This window comes from Chelonia mydas, chromosome 18 (genome assembly GCF_015237465.2).
Source record: "Chelonia mydas isolate rCheMyd1 chromosome 18, rCheMyd1.pri.v2, whole genome shotgun sequence".
NCBI lineage: Eukaryota > Metazoa > Chordata > Testudines > Cheloniidae > Chelonia > Chelonia mydas.
In genome coordinates this window covers 8,788,665-8,812,655 of record NC_051258.2, presented here as the reverse complement: position 1 = coordinate 8,812,655, position 23,991 = coordinate 8,788,665, and the positions used below count along the sequence as shown (strand labels likewise).

The window sequence follows — 23,991 nt, the reverse complement described above, 5'->3', positions numbered from 1 at the left end:
CCTACTACTGCATCTCCCGTGAGCCCCCTATTCTCCTTTCCCTGTTTGCCATGGGGGCGCGGGGAAGTGCCCACAGGAGAGGGGTTCAGCAGTGAGGACTGCATGGGGCACATTTGCCCTATTCAGCCACTCATAGGGCCACCCAGCCATGGAGTTGTCCAAGCTGCTCCTGGAGTGCAGGGCACCACAGAGGGGATGCAGCCTATGGTCCAGGCACAGCAGCAGCTGGCAACCTTGAAGCCATTAGAGACAGCAGCTGCTCAAACAATTCTCCCTGTCCAGAACGCCGACCATAAATTAATCCCGGAAAAGCTTCCTCTTGGAACAATCCGCGAAGGTCCAGTGAGCCAGGCTTCTGCATGTGGGCGAGCTGTGGAGATATTGCAAGCTGGAGATGCCAAGGAGCCTAGAATAAGACAAGACGCAAACGGTTATTGTCCTGAATAGCTCAGTGCAGGAGCAGAGGGGAAAAAATCACTTTGGAATTTCCAGAACAGAAAATGTTACTTTTTGAGACTGAACTTCATTACCTTGGCAGAGGGCTGCTCAGACCACAAAAGCTTCCAGCACCCAGCCGGATTCATTGCAGTGAAAGCAGTGCTGAGAGAATGGGAAATTCGAAACCACAATTTTAAAAAAAAATGGAATTTAGGGGGAGGTTGGTGACAGCGCTTCTCTATCATTTCAGACATTACACATTTTGGAGGATGGAACAGTCCTTGTGGTGCCCGACTGGCAAAGTGAGATGTTCTTCAAAGCTGATGGTGGAACACTGAGCACGGATGCCACTGAAATAGTCACACGTAGGGTGACTGAACTGCACAGCGACGAGTGGAGTGGGCCAGTGAGCTACCAAGGCGACCCTGAAAAATACACCCCTGAAATGGGACTGCTTCTCTGGAGTTCCTGCTTTGGGAAAAGTTTGCGGCTATCAGCATCCAGGACCGGGTCAGAATTCACGGGGGAATCAACAGGATGCTGCATTTGTATCCGCACGGCTTAGTGCCTCCCTACAACCTCCAGTGCAGCCTGTTAGGACTGCGTGGAACCACACAGACAACTCTTCTGCCATCCCCCTTCCGCTTGGCTGAATTCCACCCCCCAGGCAGATTTGGGACGAATGGTTTTGTCACCCAGGGACTGCATGGACTACATTTGAACCTCTGACCATCCCCCTCGCCACCTGTACAGTTCCGTCTCTTCAAGTGGCTCGTCACCTCGTGGGCTGGGCCGAGCAGCCTACATACAGGGAAGGTAATACAAGGTTCTTATTTTAACAAACCAGAATGAACTAGCAAAAATGTGCACCTTCCCAGGAAAACGTCACTTCTATGTGCTTGTTTTACTGTTTGCATTTTCCAGTCTCCAGTTTGAATTCCCGTAGCGGTGGGGGCAGGAGGGGAAGGATGCCAGGGCGCTGGCATGCAATCCAACATTAGTGGATGCACGTTGCTACCCGGGGCGTATAAGGTCTTTTGCATTGGTTCACAGAAGGGAAATCCCTCCCATTCCTATATTAGTAAACACAAAAACGGAGTCAGAAACTTACCAGGCTCTGGGGCAGTTTCTCGCTCTCTCCCGTTTGGGCTGCCGGTTCTGCGGCGGGCTGTTCCTCTCGGCGAGGGAAGGGGGGGGGGTATGACAAAGCTCCCCTGAGAATGGCCCCGGGATGTGCTGCAGCTGCTCCTGTGGCAAAGCCTCCTCTGGGATCAGTTTCATGAGCAGAGTCACTTCATTTGCCTCATTCGGCGCCTGCTGCTGGCGCCCATCAATTTCCGTGCCGGCTTCTGGGGCTCGCAGGGCGCCATCCCAACGGACCAGGTGATCGTGCCCCGCCAGTGGCTTTGGTGTTCGACGCAGTCCCCAGCATTTGATCAAACTCATCACAAAACAGGCACGCTGTCAGCGAGCTGCCAGGGGTGCAGTTGTGGTCCCTGGTTTTCAGGTACTTCGTCTTCAGCCAGTTACTCCATTCCCTGCACTGGTCACCGGCCCAGTAAATTTCCAGCCTCGCCAGCTTCTTTGCTCTTTGGGGGTATGAATGGTCATTCCTGGTACTTTGACTAAAATCAGTTGTTTTGCTGGCCTCACTCCAGAGACTAACCGAAATCTGGCGGTGTTCCCGCGACAACGGGTGCAGTGCGCTTTGTGACGGACTTCTGGGCGGGATCCATTGCAAATGCCCAAGGTTCTCCTAAGGTGTGTTTGCAGCTCAGAGGTCAGAATAAAATGGAAGGGTTAAATGCCGAGCTGCTGTACTAGAGCAAGGGGGGGGAGCTTCCATTTCCCTGGAGTTGACTGGCAAGTCGTGGGAGAGAGGGGACAAAGGAAGTCGGCCCACTGAATTGTGGGATACTTTTGGCAGACTCCAGGGACCCGAGCCTGGAGGGGGGACTGTATCTACACTGCAAAACAATAGGGCTTGAAACCTGGATCCCACCTTGACTTGGGCTCGAACCTTCCACCCTTGAGGGGTTGTAGGACCCTGGGTCTGAGCCCAAGTCCGAGAGATTTGTGTGTAGACAGAAGGGGGGTTAGGACTTGAGCCTGAGTCAGAGCCCAGGTTTACGTTGCAGTGTAGACACCCCCTCAGTCACAATTGCTCTGCCTCAGCTGGGGAAGATATTTCATCTGTCCCATACCTTCCCCCACTCCCTTCACCCTTATCCAATTACAATAAACTCATCAGATCTCCTCAGCTGCCAGTTGATTCCAGAGCAGTTGTCTCATAATCCTGCTAGCTAATGAGCATTCAAACCATTTGCATAACAAAATGAAGAAGGGAAATTAATGACCATTTACTGCTGAAGTATCCATGTTAATTCATTTAAGCAAAGAGGTGCTCAGTGTCATGCTCTCAGGAGCGGCAACTCTAGCCTGTAATCTACCAGGACACTCGACTCAATGGCTCCTCCGTTAGAGTCATGTATATAGGGGACGGAAAGCCCTGTGTAGCCATAACTTTGCCATGGCACCATCCATACTTAGCTGCTCTGTTCCCAGTGTGATCACGCCTCCAGTCCCCCCTAGGCATGCAGGTGGGATTCATATTGGAAAATGGTTCTGGAGTCAGACACGCACTGGATAATCTGACAGGCTCAGGACACTCGACTCAATGGCTCCTCCGTTAGAGTCATGTATATAGGGGACGGAAAGCCCTGTGTAGCCATAACTTTGCCATCGCACCATCCATACTTAGCTGCTCTGTTCCCAGTGTGATCACGCCTCCAGTCCCCCCTAGGCATGCAGGTGGGATTCATATTGGAAAATGGTTCTGGAGTCAGACACGCACTGGATAATCTGACAGGCTCAAGACACAGAATAATCAGGCAGGCATCTGAGCAGCAGCGTGGGAAGTTCGTATCCTTCCACCTGCCGCACTCAGAACGGAATTACAGGAGAAGCCTGCAGCGTAATACAGACGAGGCTCTAATCATTGCATCTAATTGCACAGGAAAGAAAAGAACTACAAGAAAATTGTCAACATGTCTTACACGTAATGAACAATTGCAACAACCCAGAAAACTGTCATTGTGACAGCCTGAGGAGGCACAGGACACGTGGGACCGGGCGCTAGGATAGATCACATCGCTGGTGCTGATAGTGTCTCCCTGTGTGACCTTGGGCTTGAATTTTTAAAAGGGGCCACTGATTTGGAATGCCTCTGAGTTAGGTGTTTGACGTGAGTACCCCCAATTCCATTGGACACCCCCTGCACAGCTACACTGCAGGTCAATATGCCACCACGGTGTATGCAAATCAAGGAATTGCATTAAAGGGACCTGACCGCAAGTAGCCCTTTGTGTGTGCTGTTACCCATTCTGCAGGAGTTCGCACTGGAACCGACCCCCGGTGCAGATACAGTGAATATTTATTTAGCAATCTAAGATGTTTGTCATATAACTAAATTGTTATGATAATTATTGTAAGTAATGGAATTAATACAATAATGCTAGAACCCTAACTATATATAATATACTGTAATGCTATACTAATGATTATAAACCCTAATTCTGTGACTGAGTTTCACCCCATGTTCAGTGAAGCACCAGAACTACAGAACGTTTCTGCCTTCATCAGCCTTAAGCCCCTGTTAGGACATGTCTTCACAACAGAGTTAAACCAAGCACTTACCTGGGTTTTATCCCGGGCCAAAGCTCTCTACCGTCCAAACACAAAAACCTTCTGCCCAGGTTAGGAGGTGCTTTAACCCCTGGCTAGCTGATGTGGCTTGAGAGTCCTCCGGTGCCTTCCCACAGTTCCCCCCACGTAGGGCAAAGTTTCCCGCAATTGACACAACTGTCTGGGAAAAGATCCTAGAGCATCTCAGCACAAGGCGCCATGGGCTCTGCTCCCAGACACGCATGGTGAGTGCAGAAACAGGGAGAACACAGTCACTTGGGCAGGGCTTTGCTGTGGGGCTGCTCACACCCGGGCTAGGCTAACCCAGGCACTGAGACCCACTGAGCTAACTCTGCACCCTCGGAGGCAGGTTACTGGACTGCAGGGGTTGCTCGTCCCATGTGATGTGTGTTGGGATGAACGTATGTAACCAGAGCTCCGTGGTCCATTCCCAGAGGAACCCCATGCTGCTGCTGCCTCTTCTAACCCCATATGGGAAGGTCCCCTCCAGTCCTGGATAAAACCGCAGCTACTGACAAACCCCTTTTCCATCTCACCTTTTTCTCAGCACTGGGGTCCTTCTTGGTCCCTTTAATGAAATCATTTCTCCCCTTCAGGTGTTGCTCATATGCTGTAGGGGTCATGTCGCCCTCTTCCATCAAGACGTGAGGCATATGGGGCTCTGGAAGGTCAGCAGGACAAGCAGAGAACAGCCTTAGAGTGTTTGCAAGAGACGCTGAGGGGCAGAAGTGGGAGACTGCAGCATTCGAGCTGGTGTAACGCCGACAGACCCCGGTCGGCGGCAGGTGGGATCAAATCTGGGGCCTTTGGAGCTTAGTGCATGAGCCTTTACTGCATGAGCTAAAAGCCACACGGCTGCTAGCTAAGACTGTAGGACAAACTCATTAATTTCTCTCTCTAAGTGGTCTCGGTGTCACGAGATGGGACAGAACACCGCACCCAGGAGGTGTGTGGGTTACACTGGCACCTGGGGACCCTGGGACAGCAACAGGCACGTCCCAGTATGTTCAGAGATTTAGTTCACATAGCTGGCCCAACGTTTACCACACGAAAGGGGTATTTACCTCCAACATGCAAAGACAGAGCTAATGGCACCTGCTGCCCAGACAACGGAATGGGAGGGACCCCCAGAAAGGGGGCGAATAGCAGACAGAAAGCACAGGCCACCTACCGCTCGGATGGATTAATATTTCCACCGGTCTGTCGAAGGTGTGTTTGTTGGCCAGCGTGATCATGATGCTCTTGGCGGAGCGGGCAGAGGGGTCAGCGTCAGCTCGGATCTCGTGTGTGGGGCTTTCCACTCCTGCGCAGGAAAGAGGGATGCGACGCGGGTATGTGGTGGGTGGAGAAGCTGGAATTCAGGGGGGGAACTGGGGCTCAGAGGGCCAGAGGGGGAAAGCAGAGACAGTTGCTGTGCAGAGATGGGGGTACGGCATAAAGGAACCAGGAGGGTTGAATAAGGATCTGTGTGTGTCTATGTGTCTGGTCTCCTGTCTACACTCAGGTGCCCAGTTTACCACGTGACAGTGCAGGGTGCTGAAGCGTCATTTACAGAAATGCAGCCCCAGGAAGAAATAGCAATCAGTGGCGGGAGGGAGATGGTATCACCCGCTCATCAGCGCTGCAGCTGGCAGACAAACAGCTGGTGCCATGGCAGGGTTAACGTGCTGAAACTGACTCTGTGTGGGGGGCTGTTGTCAATGTTTAGAGGGGGTTGTCAAGCGGACTTGGCTTCAAAGGGCAGCCCTGGTGCTCTCACCTGCGAGTACACAGGGCCCCCGGATCTCCAGGTGGAAGCTGAACTCGTACTCGGTGGGGTTGGTGGCCTCCCTCTCCAGCAGCTGGGCCAGACAGAACTTGTTAGCTGGATCCAGGCTCCCAGCTCCACAGGAATGTCGATCTCTGCTGAGGAGATGACACCAAGTCAAAGCTGCAAACCCTGGGCCTGCCCCGTGCCTTGCACCGCAAACACAGCCCCACGGCTGGGGGTAAAGCAACTGGCAGCTTCCCTGCCTCCCACGGCAGCTCCTAATGCAGCCAGCAGCTCGTTTCTGCAGGGCTGTGGGCCTAGACGGGAGCCCACCAGCCCCAGCTCCTCTCCTCTCCAAGTCAGCCCCAGCAGCTCATGCATCTCAGCCCCTTGGACTCAGCCCCAGGAGCATGTTGGGTGAGCAGGGGACTGGGGCAGGATGCACCAGCGGGGCACAAAGCAAGAGAGCAAGGCAGATCAAAAAGGGCCTGATCCAAACCCCCCTGAAGTTGAAGATGAGAGCTGGGAAAGAAGAGACAGACAAGGAGATGGCTAAAGAGTGGCAGCTGGGGCACAAGAGGGGAGCTGAGGGCAGAAGTGGGGAGCTGCGGTGTGCCAATCAACCAGTCTGTTGCAAGGGAGGCTGCTGATAAGAAATGGTGGGGCCCACTGAGCTAGGGAAAATGGGCTTTCATAGAAACGTTCCAATGGCACGTGGCCTGACCTTCAGCTCCTCATAATCTAGGAGGAATTCAAGCCCAACCCTCCAGCCATGCAGCCCCCTGCAGGTATAGATAGGAGGGGCCGGGGCTACTCCAGAGAAGGCTGCTGGAGGGATGGGGGCATTTCTACAGCCCTCAGCAGCATAGCATCTGGGCCACTCCTCAAAAGCAAACCCGCTCGGAGACTCTGGCTCCCCCTTACGCTCGGAGCTGGTGTCCAGAGGGGCTGGTGCTTTCCATGCCACACTGGGGCACCTTGGGGACACACACGGCTGGGAGAAGGACCCTCACGGCACCGCTCGGGAGAGTCTGCAGCTCCGAGGAGGTGCTGATGAAGACGGACACGCTTTCCAGCGGAGGGATCACACCCAGGTTAGCCACAAACACGATTCGCTCCAAATCCTCATCCAGCGCAATCCTTCCTGCACAGAGAGGTCACGCGGGAGAGATGCTCTGGGTAGACACCAGAGAGGATGCTCCTCTCTGAGGCCATGTCACTGTCCGGGTCTCCCTCCTCCTGCACCAGCCCCTGGTATTTGTTAATCAAATACTAGACAACCCACAGCAACATCCCAGTATCATCAGGTGCATTAGAAGGGCTTCCACAGCCATCCTGCTCTGGGCTGAGATCAGGGAAGGAGACTTGCTTGTCTCTTTGTCGCGACTCAGAAAGGGCCTGATCCAAACCCCCCTGAAGTTAATGAGTCTTTCTAGACTCATATGCTGGAACTTCCAGAACTAATGGAGCCTTTACAAGCAACTAGAAGCACCTCTGATTTTCAGATCTTTTGCTGCCAGTGGTAAGTGCATGCAGTGACTTTTCCCGTCCCCAAAGGGACCACGCCACTTCTGTTCAGTACACGCGCTCCTGACACCACATCACGAGCCTGCATAACAGACAGCCCCTCTGCGATTCCTCTTCCCCTGCCCACTCCTCCCCTGGACCATTCAAACCACAAAGGACTCCTTACCGCTGCCATCCTGAGCTCTTCCACTGGGGAGGCTGCCGCAGTCCAAGTAACAGTCGTCTATTTTGGCTTTGTCTTTGATCTGCACGGTCACAGCCCGCCTGGAAACGACAGCTTCGAACCCAACCACGGTGGTGTACTCATCCAGTGGGTAGACAAAGAGACCTGCCAAAGGGAAGGCTCTTAGAACAGCCGCCCTAGGGGTGAGGTTTCCAACCAGTCCCCACCAACGGTCCCGTGCTCTGGTGCGGTGGCCAAGAGGAGACACACCCTGTTAAAGGTTCCTTCCTCTGGCACCACCAGCCACAGGAGCAAACACTGGGAGAGGCAAGAAGCCTGGAACTGTAAGCAAAAAACACTAGGGGCCCAATCCTCTCCCAGCTCCAGCACCTTTGCTGTTCAAAGAGGCCAGAATTTGGCCACAGCTCCTCTGCTGAGCTGTTGTGGAGGAGAGCTCAGCTGCCTCCTACTCCCAGCATGCCTCATGCACTTTGGCACATGTCAGAGGAGGGCAGGGACGTGGGCTGGGGAAGGGGCAGGCTGGAGTGCAGCTCTGCTTCACACATTCCCAGCAGGCACAGGGTCCCTTAGGGACCGTAGCCAGCAGTTGTAAGTTAGAAGAGCCTTTAGGCTGCTCTAACCTATGCCTGGGCTGGGGCCGGGGCTGGAGCTGCCATGTCTTGAGAATCAGGCGGCGGTAACTGACTCCCCAATGCCCCCCGCTATGCCAAGCGGTTCTCAGTTCAGGAGAGAATCTGGCCCTATGGTTCCACCCGTAGCAAGCATTGTACCCTGTCCGTAAAGGGGAGGCTGCCGAGCTGGACTCCAGAGGCTGCCATTAACACCAGCAGTGACCAGCCTCCCATGCTGACCCCTGAGCCCCCTCCACGCTGCCTGCGCCCCAGGGAACAGAGCCTTACCTTCAAAAGGATGGACCTCGGGGTTGCCGTAGGTCAGGGAGGCAGTCATCCCAAAGGCATAGCCGCTGACGCAAGAGGTGACCTCGGAGGCTGTGAGGGGGAGGGGGGAGCTGCTTGTCCAGTTAATGAGCCCTGGCATCCTGCTTATGGCTCTGGGGTAGCTTGGGTGTCAGGACCTGCGGCAGCCTGGAGAGAGGGGGGGAGGACATGAGACGCCTGAAAGATCCCTGACTGCTGGAGCCCAAAACACTCCCAGCGCCTCAGACAGCCTTGGGGACAGGTAGCAGAGCTGCAGCTCGGATACAGGCCCTTGGCGGCATAAACAATCGGGGGCCTCCCACTCCCAGCAGTGTCTGCAGCCTCAAGAGCTCTGCAGGTACACGACTGTCCCAGAAGCCAGCATGCAGGGCAGCCTGCACCTTCCCCAGCAGGACCTTCCTCCGGGGGCCTGTACAGAGTTGATAGCAAAAGGTGGAACTGAAGCGGCCTCGAGGCTGAAGACAGGAATCCAGGCAACCACTGGTTCCTAATCACGTTCTGCTGAGCTTCCCTCTCTTCCCTTTGCACGGTGAGGATGGGCCACAGCAGCGCCAAGTGGGACGGGTGCGAGTAAAATGCCCCCCATGGGACCCTTCTGCCCTAAGCTGCACCTGTAACGTTATCTTTTCTAATGGGAGAGGAAGGCTTGTAGGGATAACTATGGGTAGAGGATAGTCCTGGATTTGGCACTGATGCCTCAGCCCCTTGCTGTGCCAACAGTGGCATGCATCTCGTGGATCTGGTGGGGGTAGAAAATGGTGATGGTTCTTCCCCTGTACACTTGGGTACTAGAGAACAACTTTGTTCCCGCTTGATAATGAGGAATTCACTTCCTAACTGGTGACGGTGAATGACCAAGTCAGCTCGTGGCATGGAGATGAGTAAACCATTCCCACCATGATGGGAAAGACACCATGAATCCCCATTCCCGGACATGTGCTACAATACCTGGGAACATTGTAAAGTTAAATCTGCATGGACTGTACCAAGGACATGCTGATATTTCAGGGGCAGGATCAAACTTCTTTCCAGCAGCTGTGCTTCTGCTTATAGCTTTATGTTGTGCAGAACTGGGTAACTTTCTCACACACACTCCCCTCTGGTTTTTGTTTTCTTTTAAAGTATAAAGTGTCTCCGTGATAACAAACATGAAAGTTCTCATGAAAGAAAGAAACGTATGGAGATAGACAGATATTCTTTTTGGCCTATCATTTCTTTGCCCATTACCAGACAGCAACACAATGCTGGCTATATTAATTCACCTTTTTCCCCTGCATTTCAGGCAAATGCAATGACTCCTCTTCCCCACTCCCCAGGTCTCCACCTCACTCCTGCAAAGTGTGACTCAGTTCATTGCCTCCTTAGCAGAGCTGTTCATACATAAAGTTGTTGCCTCTAATGTTTCTGTTAATTAAATTTTCCTTGCAACTGTTCTTGCTGCCAGCCCAATCTCCGCTTTAGCTAATCTTCTCCCACTATGTCCATCAGCCGGAGGAATTCAGATAAGGATCTTGCGGGTACCTTTCCGTCCAGAACTCACCACACTCGCTCTCTGTCAGGAATTCCCAGGGACAGCTGCAGCCTGACTGCTCCTTGGCTGGCTCTGGATGCTTTATGCAATGCTCTGTATGACCAAGGGAGAGCCAGCCACAGTGAAAGACATCAATTTACCTCTCGTTTCCTGGCCAACTCTGTGTTATTAAATGCACCTTTTGAATCAAATGTCCCGAAAGGCAAACACAACAAGCCATTAGGACCAGGAGCTCACCCATGCCTTTCAGTGGAAACGCGGCAGAGCTAAGCTGGGCCAACTAGGGTGGGACATAAAGGACTAACCAGAAGTGACTGAGATGAGGATAAGTACTAGCGAGGGCTAACCAAGATGGGATACAGAACAAATGAGGCCAGCAAGATGGAGTTATGGGAACCATGGGGTTAATAAGGACTTTGCCAGGATGGGGCTACTTAGTAAGAACATAAGAACAACCTTTCTGGGTCAGACCAAAGGTCCATCTAGCCCAGTATCCTGTCTTCCGACAGTGACCAATGCCAAGTGCCCCAGAGAGAATGAACAGAACAGGTAATTATCAAGTGATCCATCCCCTGTCACCCATTCCCAGCTTCTGGCAAACAGAGTCTAGGGAAACCATCCCTGCCCATCCTAGCTAATAGCCACTGATGGACCTAGCCTCTGTGAATGTATCTAGTTCTTTTTTGAAATGAGGACTGTTAAGGGACAGCAAGGCTCTGAAAATATAACGAGAAATTAATAGTAACAATAAGGGCACCTCCCATTTGAGGATCTCAGACTGTAGTATGCCTCAGAACCTTCCTGGGATGCAGGTTCTATTAGCCCCGGGCTACAGAGGTTCAGAGACTTACCCAAGTAGTCCGTGTCACACCTGGAACTAAAATCCAGATTGCCAGGGCCCTGCTGTACCCACTATCTCCCACTTTCCGTGGGAAATTTGTAGTGGGAAGCATAGATGCTCCCCTGGTGCCTAACCTGCCAGAGAAGCTGCAGATCGATGTTTCTGCTTGGAAAGAAAACTTTGCTTGTGCCTGCGTATGTGAGAGAGCGAGCCAGAGACTGTGGAAAGTCAGTGGCATTGGTGCAAAGGAGCCTCCAGTCACCAGCTGCTGGGTGCTCAATAGGACCATGATTATTCCAGCCAGGCTTTTCCCTAATGCACAGTTCAGCCGTCTGGGTAGTTTGTTTTCCTTCTCAGCAGCAATGCGTGTCATGGTAGTCATGGTGCCCCAAGCCAGACCCTCTGGCGGATGTCTGCACAATCGAGCTAGCTCGTGAAGCCGTGGCAGCATGGGCTAGCCGTCTGAGTCATTTCCCAGGGTTCTGGATCTGTTTGTACGGCCCATACTGAAGCATGCCCTACCATGGCTTCACTGCAACCAGTACCCCAGCTAGTCAGATTACAGCTAGCTTGGGTGTGTCTACATGGGCTGCAATCACACCCCAGGACTTCAGTGAGAACATACCCTAAGAAACCCAGGAGCCGGCTGTGTGCAAGGATCCTGCTGGGTGCTGTAAAGCCAGCAGTGTGGCAGGGGGAAAAGCCAGAGTAGTTGTGCGAGGATACTGAGGATAATCTAGCTACCCAGACACACCGTCTCCAGATAGCAAAGGCCAGTCAGGACATTGGGGAAGTGAGATCTGCCAGTTTGGGGAGGCAGAAGGCTGAATCACCTGCCGTAAGGGAGGAAAATGGAAGAAAGAACTGAGTGAAAAAGGAAAATGGAAGGAAGGAGACAGGTTAGAAAGAAGAACAGAGGAGTAAGCCAGGCCTGGCTGATGGGATTTCTCTGCTGTGCCACATTGGAGAGGTGGGTTCAGTCTCCAGTCCTGAGACCTGATTCCCCCATCACTTATACAAGTGCAGGTTCACTGGCTTCCGCAAAGCTACTCCTGATTTACACCAGGCCACGTGAGGTCAGAATCAAGTGCCTGGCCTTCTCGTCTGAGCAGGTGGAAGCTGGGGAGGAGCTTGCCCCTAGGAAGGAGCAGCTGTAGCATAGCCAACAGTCTCTTCTGTGCCTGCTTAACCCCAGCCAGCCTGTGCGGTGAGGTGATAGGAGGCAGGACGCGCTGTGTTAGAGAGTCAAGAAGACTCTGTAGCAGCCTTGTCTCTCATCCTCCCAAAGGGCCAGACAGAGGGCGTGAGACAACGACAAGTGCAGGGAATTAGAAGAGGATGAGATCATTTATATTAGCTGCATCCATCACAACTTCTAGTGCCAGGGTTTGCTGATTCACAGTCCCTCAGAGCAGTAATCAAAGTTCTCTGGCCAGAGTGGAGGTACGTGAGGGTCTGCAAGGAACACTGTCCCCAGCTACCTCAGAGAAGCAGGACAGCTGTGGTTCTCCTGCTGGGGGTGGAGTGCAGATTGGTTCTCAAGGGCACACATAGATTGTCAGCTCTTTGGGGCCAGGACTGTCTCTTTTGTTCTGTGTTTGCACAGCGCCTAGCGCAATAGGGCCCCGAGTCTGGACGTGGGCTCCTAGACACTATGGTGACACAAACAATAACAATCCCATCTGGGGAGAAGGCTGGTGGCTGTAATTATTATTATGTGTAGTATGGCAGGACTTAGGAGCTGCCTGCAGCATCAGGGCCCCATCGGGGTACGTGTTCACAATCCATATAGACAAGCCTGGGAGAAAGAGAGGTGTGATGGGATCTATAAACCCCACCCTGCAACTGCTAATGAAGGGTTAAGAGACCTTCTCACCTGTGGCTAATTGGCAGACCAGCAACAGCTGGGGTAAGAGCTGCAGACGGAGCACAAAGTGGTGGCCAGGGAGCCTGAAGAGGACTCTGTATCAGCTGTGAAGTGGGCAGGAAGTGGCTAGCACCCCCACTCCGCTCCCAACAAAGCCCTGGAAGGAGTCACTCTGGGAAATGGGCCAAGGGCTGATGAAGGTAGGAAGGGGCCTAGGAAAACAGCAATGAATCTGAGGCAGTAGACCTGTTTAGTACAGGGTCCCCGGGCTGGAGCTCATAGGAGAGGGAGGATCTGTGCTTGTCTCCCTGCCAGCAGGAAAAGGGGTGTAAAAGCCTTCCTCTTGCAAGGAGTTGTGGGCTGCTGGGTCCAGGGTGGGCATAAGGCCATTAGCCTGTCTGGTTATTGGACTCTGTAGGGGTGGGGACTGTAAGTGACCTGGCTGGAGGGTGAGTCCTGAGAAGGGGCAAATGGCCACAGGGGTCTCTGACAGGAGGTGGCACTGTAGATGAGACTGCTGCGTCATGCTGGCCATGCGGGGGTGGACTGGCTGGTGAGCGACCCCTCCATGAGAGCTCCTCCTCCTTGCTTTATGGACGGGGAACTGAGGGGATGTCTACGCTGCAGTTAGATGCGGAGGCTGGCCCATGCCAGGTGACTTGGGCTCGCGAGGCCGTTTAATGTGGGCCTAGACATTTGAGCTCAGGCTGCAGCGTGAGCTCTGGGACCCTCGAGCCCCAGTCGGCTGGCATGGGCCAGCCATGGGTGTCTAATCGCAGTTTAGATGCACCCTGAGAGCACAAGTGACTCTCACACGTGGCGAGTCAGTGGCCAAACTGAGCTCCTGCGTTCCCGGCCGCTGCCTTCACCCAGGGCTTCCTCCTGAAGAGAGGGGAGAAGGAGATGAGACAGGGGTGGGGGGTCCTCCCAGCTCCACCTATTCTCCTCCACCAGGGAGAATTTTTACAGAGGAAAATGATGGGAAAGATACTTCTACCCTGCACACCCATTGCTGAGAGATGATGCAAGGCATGAAAAGGCTTCCAGGCTGCCTCGCTGGTTTTCCCAACCTTTCCTGGTGGCCGCGAGGGCTCTTGACTCCTACTAGCCTGGAGATCTAAAACCCCTGGAGCAGACACGACTCTGCGGTGGCTCTGTTCGCCGCCGCGGCTGTGGGCGGCTGAGTGCTAACAAAGTGCTCCTGGCGCTCAGTGCCATTGACTCGCACGCAATGGCTCTCAGTAGAGAAGGACGTCTCATCCCCCGGGGCCCAGCAGAGCAAAACGCTCCTAGGCTCATCCGCAGTCAAGTGGGCAGCGGCGACAGCATTCCCGTAGCTGGCTTCAAACCCGTGCACCCCGTCAGTCGTTCCCAGTCAGTGTCTTTCATTAGGCTCCTACTGGCTCCCCATTCCTCGGCCCATCCCCCTCCCTCCCAGGTCACACCAGTAGCTACAAGGAGCTTTGCTCTTCCAGGGGATGAGCCCTCTTTGTGGCTGTTACCAGAACTGAAACATGAATAAGTTTTACTAGCCAGTCCCGAGTGGCTTGGGACGGCAATACCTCAGGCCCACAACACGGGCCTCCTTCCCCCAAGCCCAGCCTGGGAGCTAGGGAACCAGAGAGAACCACAAGGTCTGTCTGTGTCCTACAGCCTTTCTAGGCATGACACCCAAGTCCTGCCTCTTATGAGGGGGATGCTCAAGCTGCAGCCAGGTCTGAATTGTGAGCACCAGCTTGGGAGCGACAGGTGCAAGTATTCGGATTGACCTGGCACTGGGAGCCAACCTGCCTTTCTTCCACCTCCCCCATGAGCCCAGTAGTTCCCCCTCCCCCAGCCAAAACCCCACTGTCTGACTCTGCACATCCCTTTTCCCCTGCAGCAACTGTCCTGGTTTGTCACTTGGAGAATCTGGTTGCTGTAAGGAAGCTGGGAACCTACTGGAGAGCTGGGGGCAATGAGAAGGTTGCCAACAGGGGGAAGAGAGTCAGGGTCTATTGGCAGAACCGTGGAGATGGCGCTCCAGAGACACTGGGACTAGCTATGGATAGTTATTCAAACCAAGCCTCCATCCCTGCTGTATACACGACTGTTTTTGTCCACTGCCTGCAGAAAGGCATTGGCATACTAGGGCTGCAGATTACCAGCTATTTAAAGCTCTCCTTGGAAAGAGGTGCCAAATCCACCTGCAAACATATTCAAACATATTCTGTTCAAGGGAAGGGGCTGTTAATGCGTTTTGAATAGGTTCAGTCCGTGGTCCCTCTCCTCCCAACCCGGATGAAGAATTTAGGATCTTGGGGAAAACAGAGTCATCCCTGCTGCACGGGGCAGCAGACCCCTGTGCTACCAAGCATGAACACAAGCCACGGCCCCACCACCTCTGTGTTTGACCATTTCCCCTCCTGTCCATTGCAGCCTTGTTGTTAGAAACCCCCTGTGCACTAGGCGCTGCACAAACTCATGGCGAGAGACAGCCCCTGCCCCAAAGAGTTCACCGGCTGAACAGACCATAGAGCGGGAAAGTGACTCCCCCAAGGGCACACAGCAGAACCAGTTTTAGAACACCGGTCTCTTGACTCAGGCCAAGCCTGCACTGCAGAGCTACATGGGTATAACGAGAAGATATCCACCCCCCTGAGCTCTGGAGTTTAACTACACTGACAGGAGCAGCTCTCCTATCGGCGGAGTAGCATCTTCACTAGCCGCACCACTGTAGCGCTGTACGTGAGGACAAGCCCTCGCAGTCTAACGCCCGATCCACTAGGCCACGTTGCCTCCGTAGGCACTAGGATGGGACTGGTTATTATCTGCCTCAAGCTGCCCTCATCTGTGAGGGGCCCCGCATCAGACCTGCACGAGGGCTCCAGCAGCACGAACGCTGCAGCGTAACAAAGGAATCACTCCGACGACTCTTTCTGCTGCTTCACCTTCAAAGGCCCTTAAGGCAGCCAAGAGAATATGCCAAAAACTGCTCTGTGAGGCATTGCGCAGCTGATCACCTCTGAATGGAACGACTGCGGGCTGCAGGCTGTGTCAAGCACGCCATCAAGTGTATGCACCAGAGAGGGGGAGGCTGGGAGGACTGAAAGGGGGAGAATTTTTATAGAGGAAAATGATGGGAAAGATACTTCTACCCTTCTCTCAGTCCTCAGTCAGACAGCGCTGCAAGGAATTTGGTAGTGACTTGGTTAGGAGCAGTGGATGAGAAACTGCCATCTCCACCCTGCTCTGTGCTAACTAGGAACTCTGCCTACCATGCTTCCCACTGTGCTCTCCGTGTCTGCACTCTACTTGCTCTGCATTTTGCTGTCTGAGCCCTACGACTGGTACCTTCCGGTCCTCGTCTACACTACAGACACTGAGCTGGCATGATCGCCGACCTTCCCCCAAGAGAGCAAAAGGCAGCCCTGTTCCGCCCAAAAACCCTGAGCTGGTTGTGTCCCTGTACGCTCCCTTTTACCATGTTCCCCTAATTACACATCCGCCAGGAGAGACAGATTCACAAACGCACTCAGCGGGCGCAGCAGGGTGCATGGAGAAGACTGAGCGTAGAGCTGGGGGAAAAGTTTCAGTCAAATTTGGTTTTGGGGGGAGGAGGGGGGCCAAAAATGCAGATTTCGGTCAACTGCAAAATGTTGTGAATTGGCATCAAATTCACTGATTTGTTTCAGTCAAAACAAACACAGTTACAAAAAAAAAATTGTTTTGACATTTTCTAAGCAAAATTTTTCAATTTGCAACATCTGTCTTGAAATGTACTTCAATTTTATTGTTTAAATAGATCAGAAACATCCAAAACATTGCACTTGCCCCAAAACATTTTTTTTTGTTTGCCAGAAACTTCTTCCCCCCCCCCCCCCCCCCCCAGCCCCTTTCCGGTTCAGCCAGTGAACTAGCTGAAAGATCACTTATTGGCACAGCTGTAACCAAATGTAAAGTAGGGATGTCCGATCTGCAGCGACTGTCCATTGACCAGCCCAGGGATCCTCATATCTACCTGCTACATTTTGCGTAAGGGAAAGGTAAGGGGAAAGCTCAATGAAGATTACAGTGCTCCGGCGGCTGGACAGGCATTCCCTATACAAGGCTGGACAGATAAGCGGCTATGTGTGAGGCTGCTAGCTTAGTCTGCAGCCAGCATGCTCCATGCATCAGGTGTGTTCCATGAATCAGCTTTCAAACTGATGGTGAGGAACTGCCAGTGGGCAATGAAGTGAATATTCACTTGTAGTTTGTCAGTCAAACTCCTGGATGCAGGGATGTTGCTGAGGAGCCTTTTCCTGTATTGTTAATGATCTGATCCTCTGCATACATGATGGTGAGGGAGTTTTATGGAGGCGTGAATTATTGTGCTTGTCATGTGGCAGGGCGACACTCTGGATGGTTTTATGGTGGATGGATGTTCCTCAGGTGGGGGAGTTTTATGGGAGTGTGACTTGATGGATTGATATGCGAGAAGGGCAGCAGTGATGTGCAAAGTACAGAGCCTTGTTTTCGAGAATAAACTTTATTACACACTAACAAGCTTGAAAGTAGCGTTTTACGCCCACTTTGCACAGCAGTGAGGGCCTTTTCCAGTCACTGAAGTCTTTCTAGTGACTGCAGTGAGCTTTGGATCAGGTTCTAAGGGCCAGATTTTTAAAGGTTAATTGCTTACAGATGCAGATGGGTGCACTTTTGAAAATCCCATCTGCATCTTTAAGCCTTTAAAAATCTGCTCCTAAATGTCTACTCTATTAAAGAGAGAGGGTAGATAAATCTCTTTAGAGCTTGTTTGCTTGCATTAAATGTCAACAGAAAGAGGGACTGGATTGTGATTGCAGGTAGACAAGAGCACTTGGTCCTCGCACAAAAGAACTTAATCTCTTTTTTGTTTCTGTGTTTGTACAAGGGTCCTAGACACTACTGCAATACAGTTAATAATAATGATGCCTCTTGGATGCCACAGCCTAGCGAATGGGCCAATAGATACAATGCAGCATTGCAGACAATTTGGGATTGCTTGCAGGAACATCCCCTTATGCTTTTGCCATGTTGCTTTCTGAATGGCTGGTCCTGCTTGCAGGCTAAGCCAGCCACTGTGCACCCCAGTCTGGGTCCTGCCCCCCCTAACTGAGGGCAGCAGCTGAAAGGAGGTGGTCGGGGAGGATCCAGAACTTAGGAATGGCAGGGAGAACTGAGCCAGGAGTTGGGGGTTGGTTGTAACTGCATCCAGGTTGACCTCTCAGCTTTGGAACGGCAGTGTTAATGATCAGTTGATAACGTTAATATTTGTAACGGAGCTAGCATTTAAAGTGAGCCCTATTCTGCTAGTCTGAGCTCAGGATGATGGGATGGGAAGGGACTTTTTAGGCCCTAAATCAATCCCCCTTCCAAAAATGCATCCTGCTCCTTTCAGCATTTTCTCACTGCTGCCACCAGCCTTCAGCATCAGAGGAGGCAAAGATGGAAAAGACCTTTTAGGACAAGGGCCTTGTCTTGATGTATACTTATCCAGCACCTAGCACAATGCAGCCTGATCCTGATTGACTCCTCAGTGCTACTGTAATATAGATAATAAGGTCAAAGAGTGAACACCTGGCTTCCAGTAAAGAGCAGATCTGATATTAAACAGCCTCTGTGCATGAACTAAGCCACACAATGCCCCACTGGCCCCAGCCACGAGCCACTACATTGCCACGCCTCTGATTTTTTTTTTTTTTTTTTTTTCTCCTTGGACCCACACACCGCTATAGCCGCATCTCACGGCTGAGCTCTGGGAACCGGAGTTCTGCTCTCGGGATTAACTATTTCAGCGGAACGCCCCAGTTGGAATTAAACAGAGAAGGATCGTGTGCCCCGTCACAGAACTGCGGCCCTTTCGACAGGGGAACCCAGAAACTCTTTAACGGCACATAAGAACGCTGTGCAACAGTTTAGGGCTGTCGGTGAAAAATACTGCATCCAGTTGAAACAACAAGGGAAATTTTAGCCAGGTGGAATGTAATTACCCAGCCAGAAATAGGCCAAGATACCAAGGCTATCGCTCCTACTGTTGCAAAAAGTGCCTTGGGATGTTTAATGACCACAAGCACTCAGGACTGCCGTTGTAAATCTGTTCAGAAAGATGAGCCGCACAACAGCACAGCACCTCCCTAATGCCAGGTTGGGGTACTGGATCGATACTGACTAAGGGAATGGTGGCTTCATTAACTATACCGTATGGGTTTCCTCGGAGGTCTCTTGTCCAGGAACAGACCAGGCATAGCCCTGAGATGTGAGGAGGTCACATCTCCAGATCTCCTCCACATTCAAGCTGCTTTGAGGAAGAGAGAGACAGGGTTTTCTTCTGCTGGGTAAATATTCCTTCAGCTTCATTTGTATCAATCAACACTGACATCCAGTGGCTTGACAGGATGATCACAAGAAATGCCCGATTGTAATCTATGAGCATCTCTCCCGGGTTCTGTTGTCTAGACTAAAGACAGAACGGACCTGACGCATTGTGGCCATTCATTGTTACTATCCTGTCCAAGTGAATTCAGCGGCTGTTCCCACAGGATGGAACTGGAAAGAGAAGCCCTGTTCATCTGCAGAACCAGTAAAATATAGGCAATAATTGCATAAGCTTCCCAACGCTACAGACCAATGCACCTCAACCCTCTTTTGGAAAGCTCACCCCCAAGGGATGAGAGAGAAGTTTAGTCTCCAAGGCCCAGTCGGACCCTTGCAGCTACCAGCACGGGTGCCAAATGGTGCCTTTGCTATATAGCACAGGATGTTCCCTTCAGCCATTTAGCCTCGTCAGAAGTCAGAGTTAAGCAAGGTCAAGATATCCAGTGAAAAGTGGAGCTGGAAGTCTAATTTCCAGTTCAGGTAGACACACCCATGCTCGCTGTGATCCAGCTAGCACGCTAAAAATAGCAGGGCAGCCCTGGCTGCAGGGGTGGCGGGGTGAGCTAGCGCCCCAGTACATACCTGGGAATTGCCCCAGGGGCAGCTCACTTGTCCTGCCACCTGTGCAGCCTCTATTCCACCGCTCTTTTCAGCACACTAGCTCAATCCGGGCTTGCTAATATCTACCTCAACTGGAAACTACATCTCCAGCTCCAGTGTAGACCTACCCTTAGGGTAAGCCTGCAACGCACGGGGAAGATGTGATTGCACTAGGGTAGGTACACCCAGGCTAACTTCAATCTTGCTAGCCTGGGTAATGGTAGCGTGCAGGCACCAACAGGGGCTCTACTCCAGCACAGGCTGGACACCAGAGCACGTCTGGGGGAGCTTGTTGTTAGCCCCTGCTGCCCTGCCTTCACTACTCTTATTACCCAGCCTAGCTGGCTTAGAGCTAGCGCGGATCTGCCTACTTGGGCTTGCAGTGTAGACACAGCCATAGACTCGCCTGGTAGTTTTGGTTGGATATGGTATCTCTGTGTTACCGTGTGCTGTTAGAAACAGCTGCTGTTTTTCACCTCCCCAGCAGCGGCTGCATCCTAGTGGTGGGTCTTGTAATACGGTGACATGTTGGCAAAACAGTAACCACACAGGGCTCCCTTAAGTTTTCTGGATCAGGTGGTGATACACGTTGTCCCCTATGGTGCTGGGTGGGCTGGCTGGCCTGGCAATGGTCCCCTGCCTGATCTGGGGAGTGGATCGCCACTGACTGAGGTCAGAAGCTGCATGTGCTTCAGGTTCTTTCCCAATACTGATTCTTCAGCTTCCAAGGTGGGGTGGGGTGGGGTAGGTAGGCAGGTGCTGATGGGCAGCGGAGCAGCTGCCCTTCAGTGCTATGGCAGCCTGGCCTCCTCTCCTCAAGCTGCTGGACGTGGTGGAAGGGGCAGGGCCAGGACTTTGCGCTTTGTTTCCCATACGCTGCAAGCCAGCGGTGGTGATGGCTGGTGGAAGAGGCACTTGAAGCAGTGGATTATTTAACCCTAGGCACCTTCTCCCCTAGATCTACCCCAGGCCTTGCTTCACAGTGAAAAGCAGCGCGCTCCCTGGGAAGGGTCATGGCTGGTCTGTATCTTACAGAAACATCCCTAGGAAGAGCCCAGCTGACATGGTTCCCGGCTGGCTTGTGTCTCTCTTCCCGGGCAGAAGCCCCACTACGTGGAAGGCTGCCCTGGGCTGAGCCAAGAGCCAGGTCTGTAATGTCACTTACAAGCTGGCAGGAGGAAGGGGGGGCTTACACACACCAGTATACCCATAAGGCACTAGAGCCCATGGGGGTGGGATGGGGGGGTCTGGCCCTTCATTGCCAGCCCTGCCCCCAAGTGGACTGAGACCGTAGGTGGGAAAGCGAGTCTTTTGACAGCAGATTTTCAGGAGCAACCTGCAGCCGCCCCAGGAGCCCCTGCTCTCCAATCCCAACCCTCCAGCAGTCCTGCCGGGGCCTAGCAGGGGGGGTTCTAGGCTGCTGCCACCTGCTGGCCACCCCTGCAAGCAACCGGGCTGCAACATGCTCTCTGCAAGCACAGAGGGTGTCATTCATCTCTGTCCTGAGGGGCCAGCCTGGTGCTCAGAGCTCCTGGTTCCCAGAGCCAGGCGCCTGCCCACAATCCTGCAGGAACAAAGGCAGGTGCATCCCTGCCCCCTGTGCAGCCAGCTCCTCTGGGATGCAAGCGGAAAGACCCGGGCCTCAAACCCACAGGAGACTGCCCTTAAAACCATCACTTAGCACCAAGGAGGGAGCCACTCATCCCCCCTGAAGCAGAGGCCACCAGCATTGGTGCTAATTGGCCACCTGGAAGGCTAGTCTAAGCAAAGCGCTCAGGGCCTGATGGGGCCCACGAGATAGCCCTGTGCTCTCACGCTCGTGGGGGGGGTTCTTTTCAGGACAGAGGTGAGACCCCTTAGCTGGGGGCGAGCAGCTCCATTGGCTGTGGGCTGTGCCTATCCTGCCCAGGCCCTGGGTTCAGTTTTCAGGGCTGCCAAGTAAGCTTGCCATGGGGGGGGATGCAGAACAGCATTCCCACGCCACGCTGGCTGGCCGCAGGGTGCTGGCACGCTCGGGCAGAAGCAAGGCCCAAGTCGCTGCAGAGGGAAGCCAGCTCTTGGCCCCAGCAGCAGCTGGTGGGAGCAGAGGATTCCGGAGGGAGGATGGAGCAAACCAAGCCCATCCCCTTGCAAGTAAAGCCCTTGTTCCTGGGGGGGGCTGCTGGCCAGGGTGAGCCAAGTGCTGCAGGGGCCAAGCCTAGCAGCACCGTGTGGTGAGTCTGGGCTGCCTTCCCTCCCTGAGCCCGGCCCCGCTCCGCCGCCCTGGGCTGGCTGCCAGCGCTTGTCCCCAGCGCTGCGTAATGCGAACCCGGCGCTGGGCTGCGCTGCGCTGCGATGCGCCCTGGCAAGGTCATTGCGCGCCGCGGGGAGCGCAAGCGGTGCCCTGCACGGCACCCGGCGGCTCCCCATCTACCCCCCCCCCCCGACACACACCCCCCAGCTGGGGCTAGTGAATCTAATCCGCCCCCCCCCATGGCAGGGGCTAGTGAATCTAATCTCCCCCCCACACACACACACACACCCCACGGCAGGGGCTAGTGAATCTAATCCCCCCACACACACACACACCCCACGGCAGGGGCTAGTGAATCTAATCCCCCCCCCCCCCCCACACACACACACCCCACGGCAGGGGCTAATGAATCTAATCCCCCCCACACACACACACACACATCCCACGGCAGGGGCTAGTCAATCTAATCTCCCCCCCACACACACACACACCCCCACGGCAGGGGCTAGTGAAGTTCATTCTCCGCCCAGCGAGCGGGGCAGAAGGCGAAGAGACAGTTGGGCTTTTCCTGCCCCCTCATGCTCCTGCCCCCCCCCCCCCGCCTGTTCTGCCCCCGGGCTGGGGGCAGGTCAGTGCCCTGCAGCGGGGAGAGGGGAGCGGCACTTTGCCGGGGGGGGGGCTCGCGCGCAGAAATATTGTGCCCGGGATTTTTAACACCCAGCGGCTGCGCCGCGACGAGGCACCGCGCAGCGCCTGGGAAATGCGCCCACGCTCCCCGCGGCCCTGCGGAGCGGCCAGCGCGCTCCGGGCGCGGGCGCGGAAGGAAGCCGCGGAGAGCAGCCGGCTGCTTCGCCTACCTTGGCTGGAGGGAGGAGGGGCGGGGAGGCCGGGATCAACTTCACACGCTCCTGCCGTGGCCCGAGCCCGGCTGCTGGGGCGAGCGGCTGCACCGAGAGCCCGGACAAGCCGGGAGGCGGCGGCAGGCACCGCTTCAGCCTGGAGACCGAGAGCTCGGGAGGCAGACCGGCGTGGGGTGCGGGGGGCAGGCGATCTCTGCAGGCGAAGAAACCTCGGCAACATGTGGTATTTAGCTATCCCAGCAAGCTCGCTCTGCCCCCCGCCCCGGGCGCACCCTGCCCAGGCTCCCAGGGGGGCCCTGGCTTCATTGCTACCTTCCCCCCCCAGGCTAAGTCCGCCGGATGCCGGGGCTTCCTTACCCTGCAAGCTGCAGCAACATGTGTCCCTCTGCCAAAGCTCCACCGTTCCCCTCCAGCGCCTGGGGGCTGTCTGTGATCCTGTGAAGGCTTCTGCTTCACATAGCAGGGACCTAGCTCCGCTGCCTGCCAGCTGATTAACACACACTTTTCCATAGCTCTTTGGGTGACCATCATTAAGTGGTGCCATTTGTTTTGTCAGAGAGGTAACCATGACAATCCTCCTGTACACACACCACTGTCTTTCTCAGCACCTTCTCCCTCCCTGCCCCATCTCTTAAGGGCATGGAACAAGTCTCCAGTTTGCATCGTTTCTCTCTGCTTGGTTTGGGAGCATTTAGCTCAGCAGCTGCAAGGGACAAGTAGCTGACACTCATTTGTATGTCAAAATGGCCAGTCTCTCTCTGCAGCGTTCACACATCTGTGTCACCAGAGGAGATGAGACCGATAGAGTGAATGTACCTATGGTTCTCTAACATACCTCTTCTGACCCTGGCATCCGGAAAGACAAGATAAGCAAGAAGCCAGGCTGGTTGGAAGGTCATAGCAGATAAATATTGCCCTTGAAATAGAAAAGTTACCAAGAGACTGTATCACAGCACAGTGCCCAAACTAGAATCGCAGATCAAGGCACTTCTCTCCCAAGAGTGAGGGTTTTTCACAGCAATCTATCCGCGGGGGGGGGGGGGGGGGAATTCCTTTATTACAGTTCTCTACTGTTCTCTTCCCCCACACCCCAACCCTCACCCTTAGCCTTTTAAAATAAAAGTGCTATAAATCCTCCC

At 53.8% G+C, this 23,991-nt stretch overlaps 1 protein-coding gene across 3 annotated transcripts in view; it reads right to left on the bottom strand.

Moving 5' to 3' along the window:
* VWA5B1 (von Willebrand factor A domain containing 5B1) overlaps window positions 1-23,655 on the bottom strand; it is a 77,594-nt gene extending 53,939 nt beyond the window's left edge. Inside the window, exons 1-7 of one of the 3 annotated variants that reach the window (XM_043531839.1) lie at window positions 23,210-23,655; window positions 8,504-8,689; window positions 7,587-7,748; window positions 6,818-7,037; window positions 5,903-6,048; window positions 5,315-5,446; window positions 4,680-4,804 (exon numbers count right to left, since the gene is read on the bottom strand). In XM_043531839.1, the coding sequence (XP_043387774.1) occupies window positions 4,680-4,804; window positions 5,315-5,446; window positions 5,903-6,048; window positions 6,818-7,037; window positions 7,587-7,748; window positions 8,504-8,642 (924 nt within the window). In that variant the 5' untranslated portion in view covers window positions 8,643-8,689; window positions 23,210-23,655. Of the gene's footprint in view, window positions 1-4,679; window positions 4,805-5,314; window positions 5,447-5,902; window positions 6,049-6,817; window positions 7,038-7,586; window positions 7,749-8,503; window positions 8,690-22,849; window positions 23,032-23,209 lie in introns of those variants that run through there. The other 2 variants (XM_043531841.1, XM_043531840.1) reach the window with 2 other exon arrangements.
* Window positions 23,656-23,991: the final 336 nt, after the last annotated feature.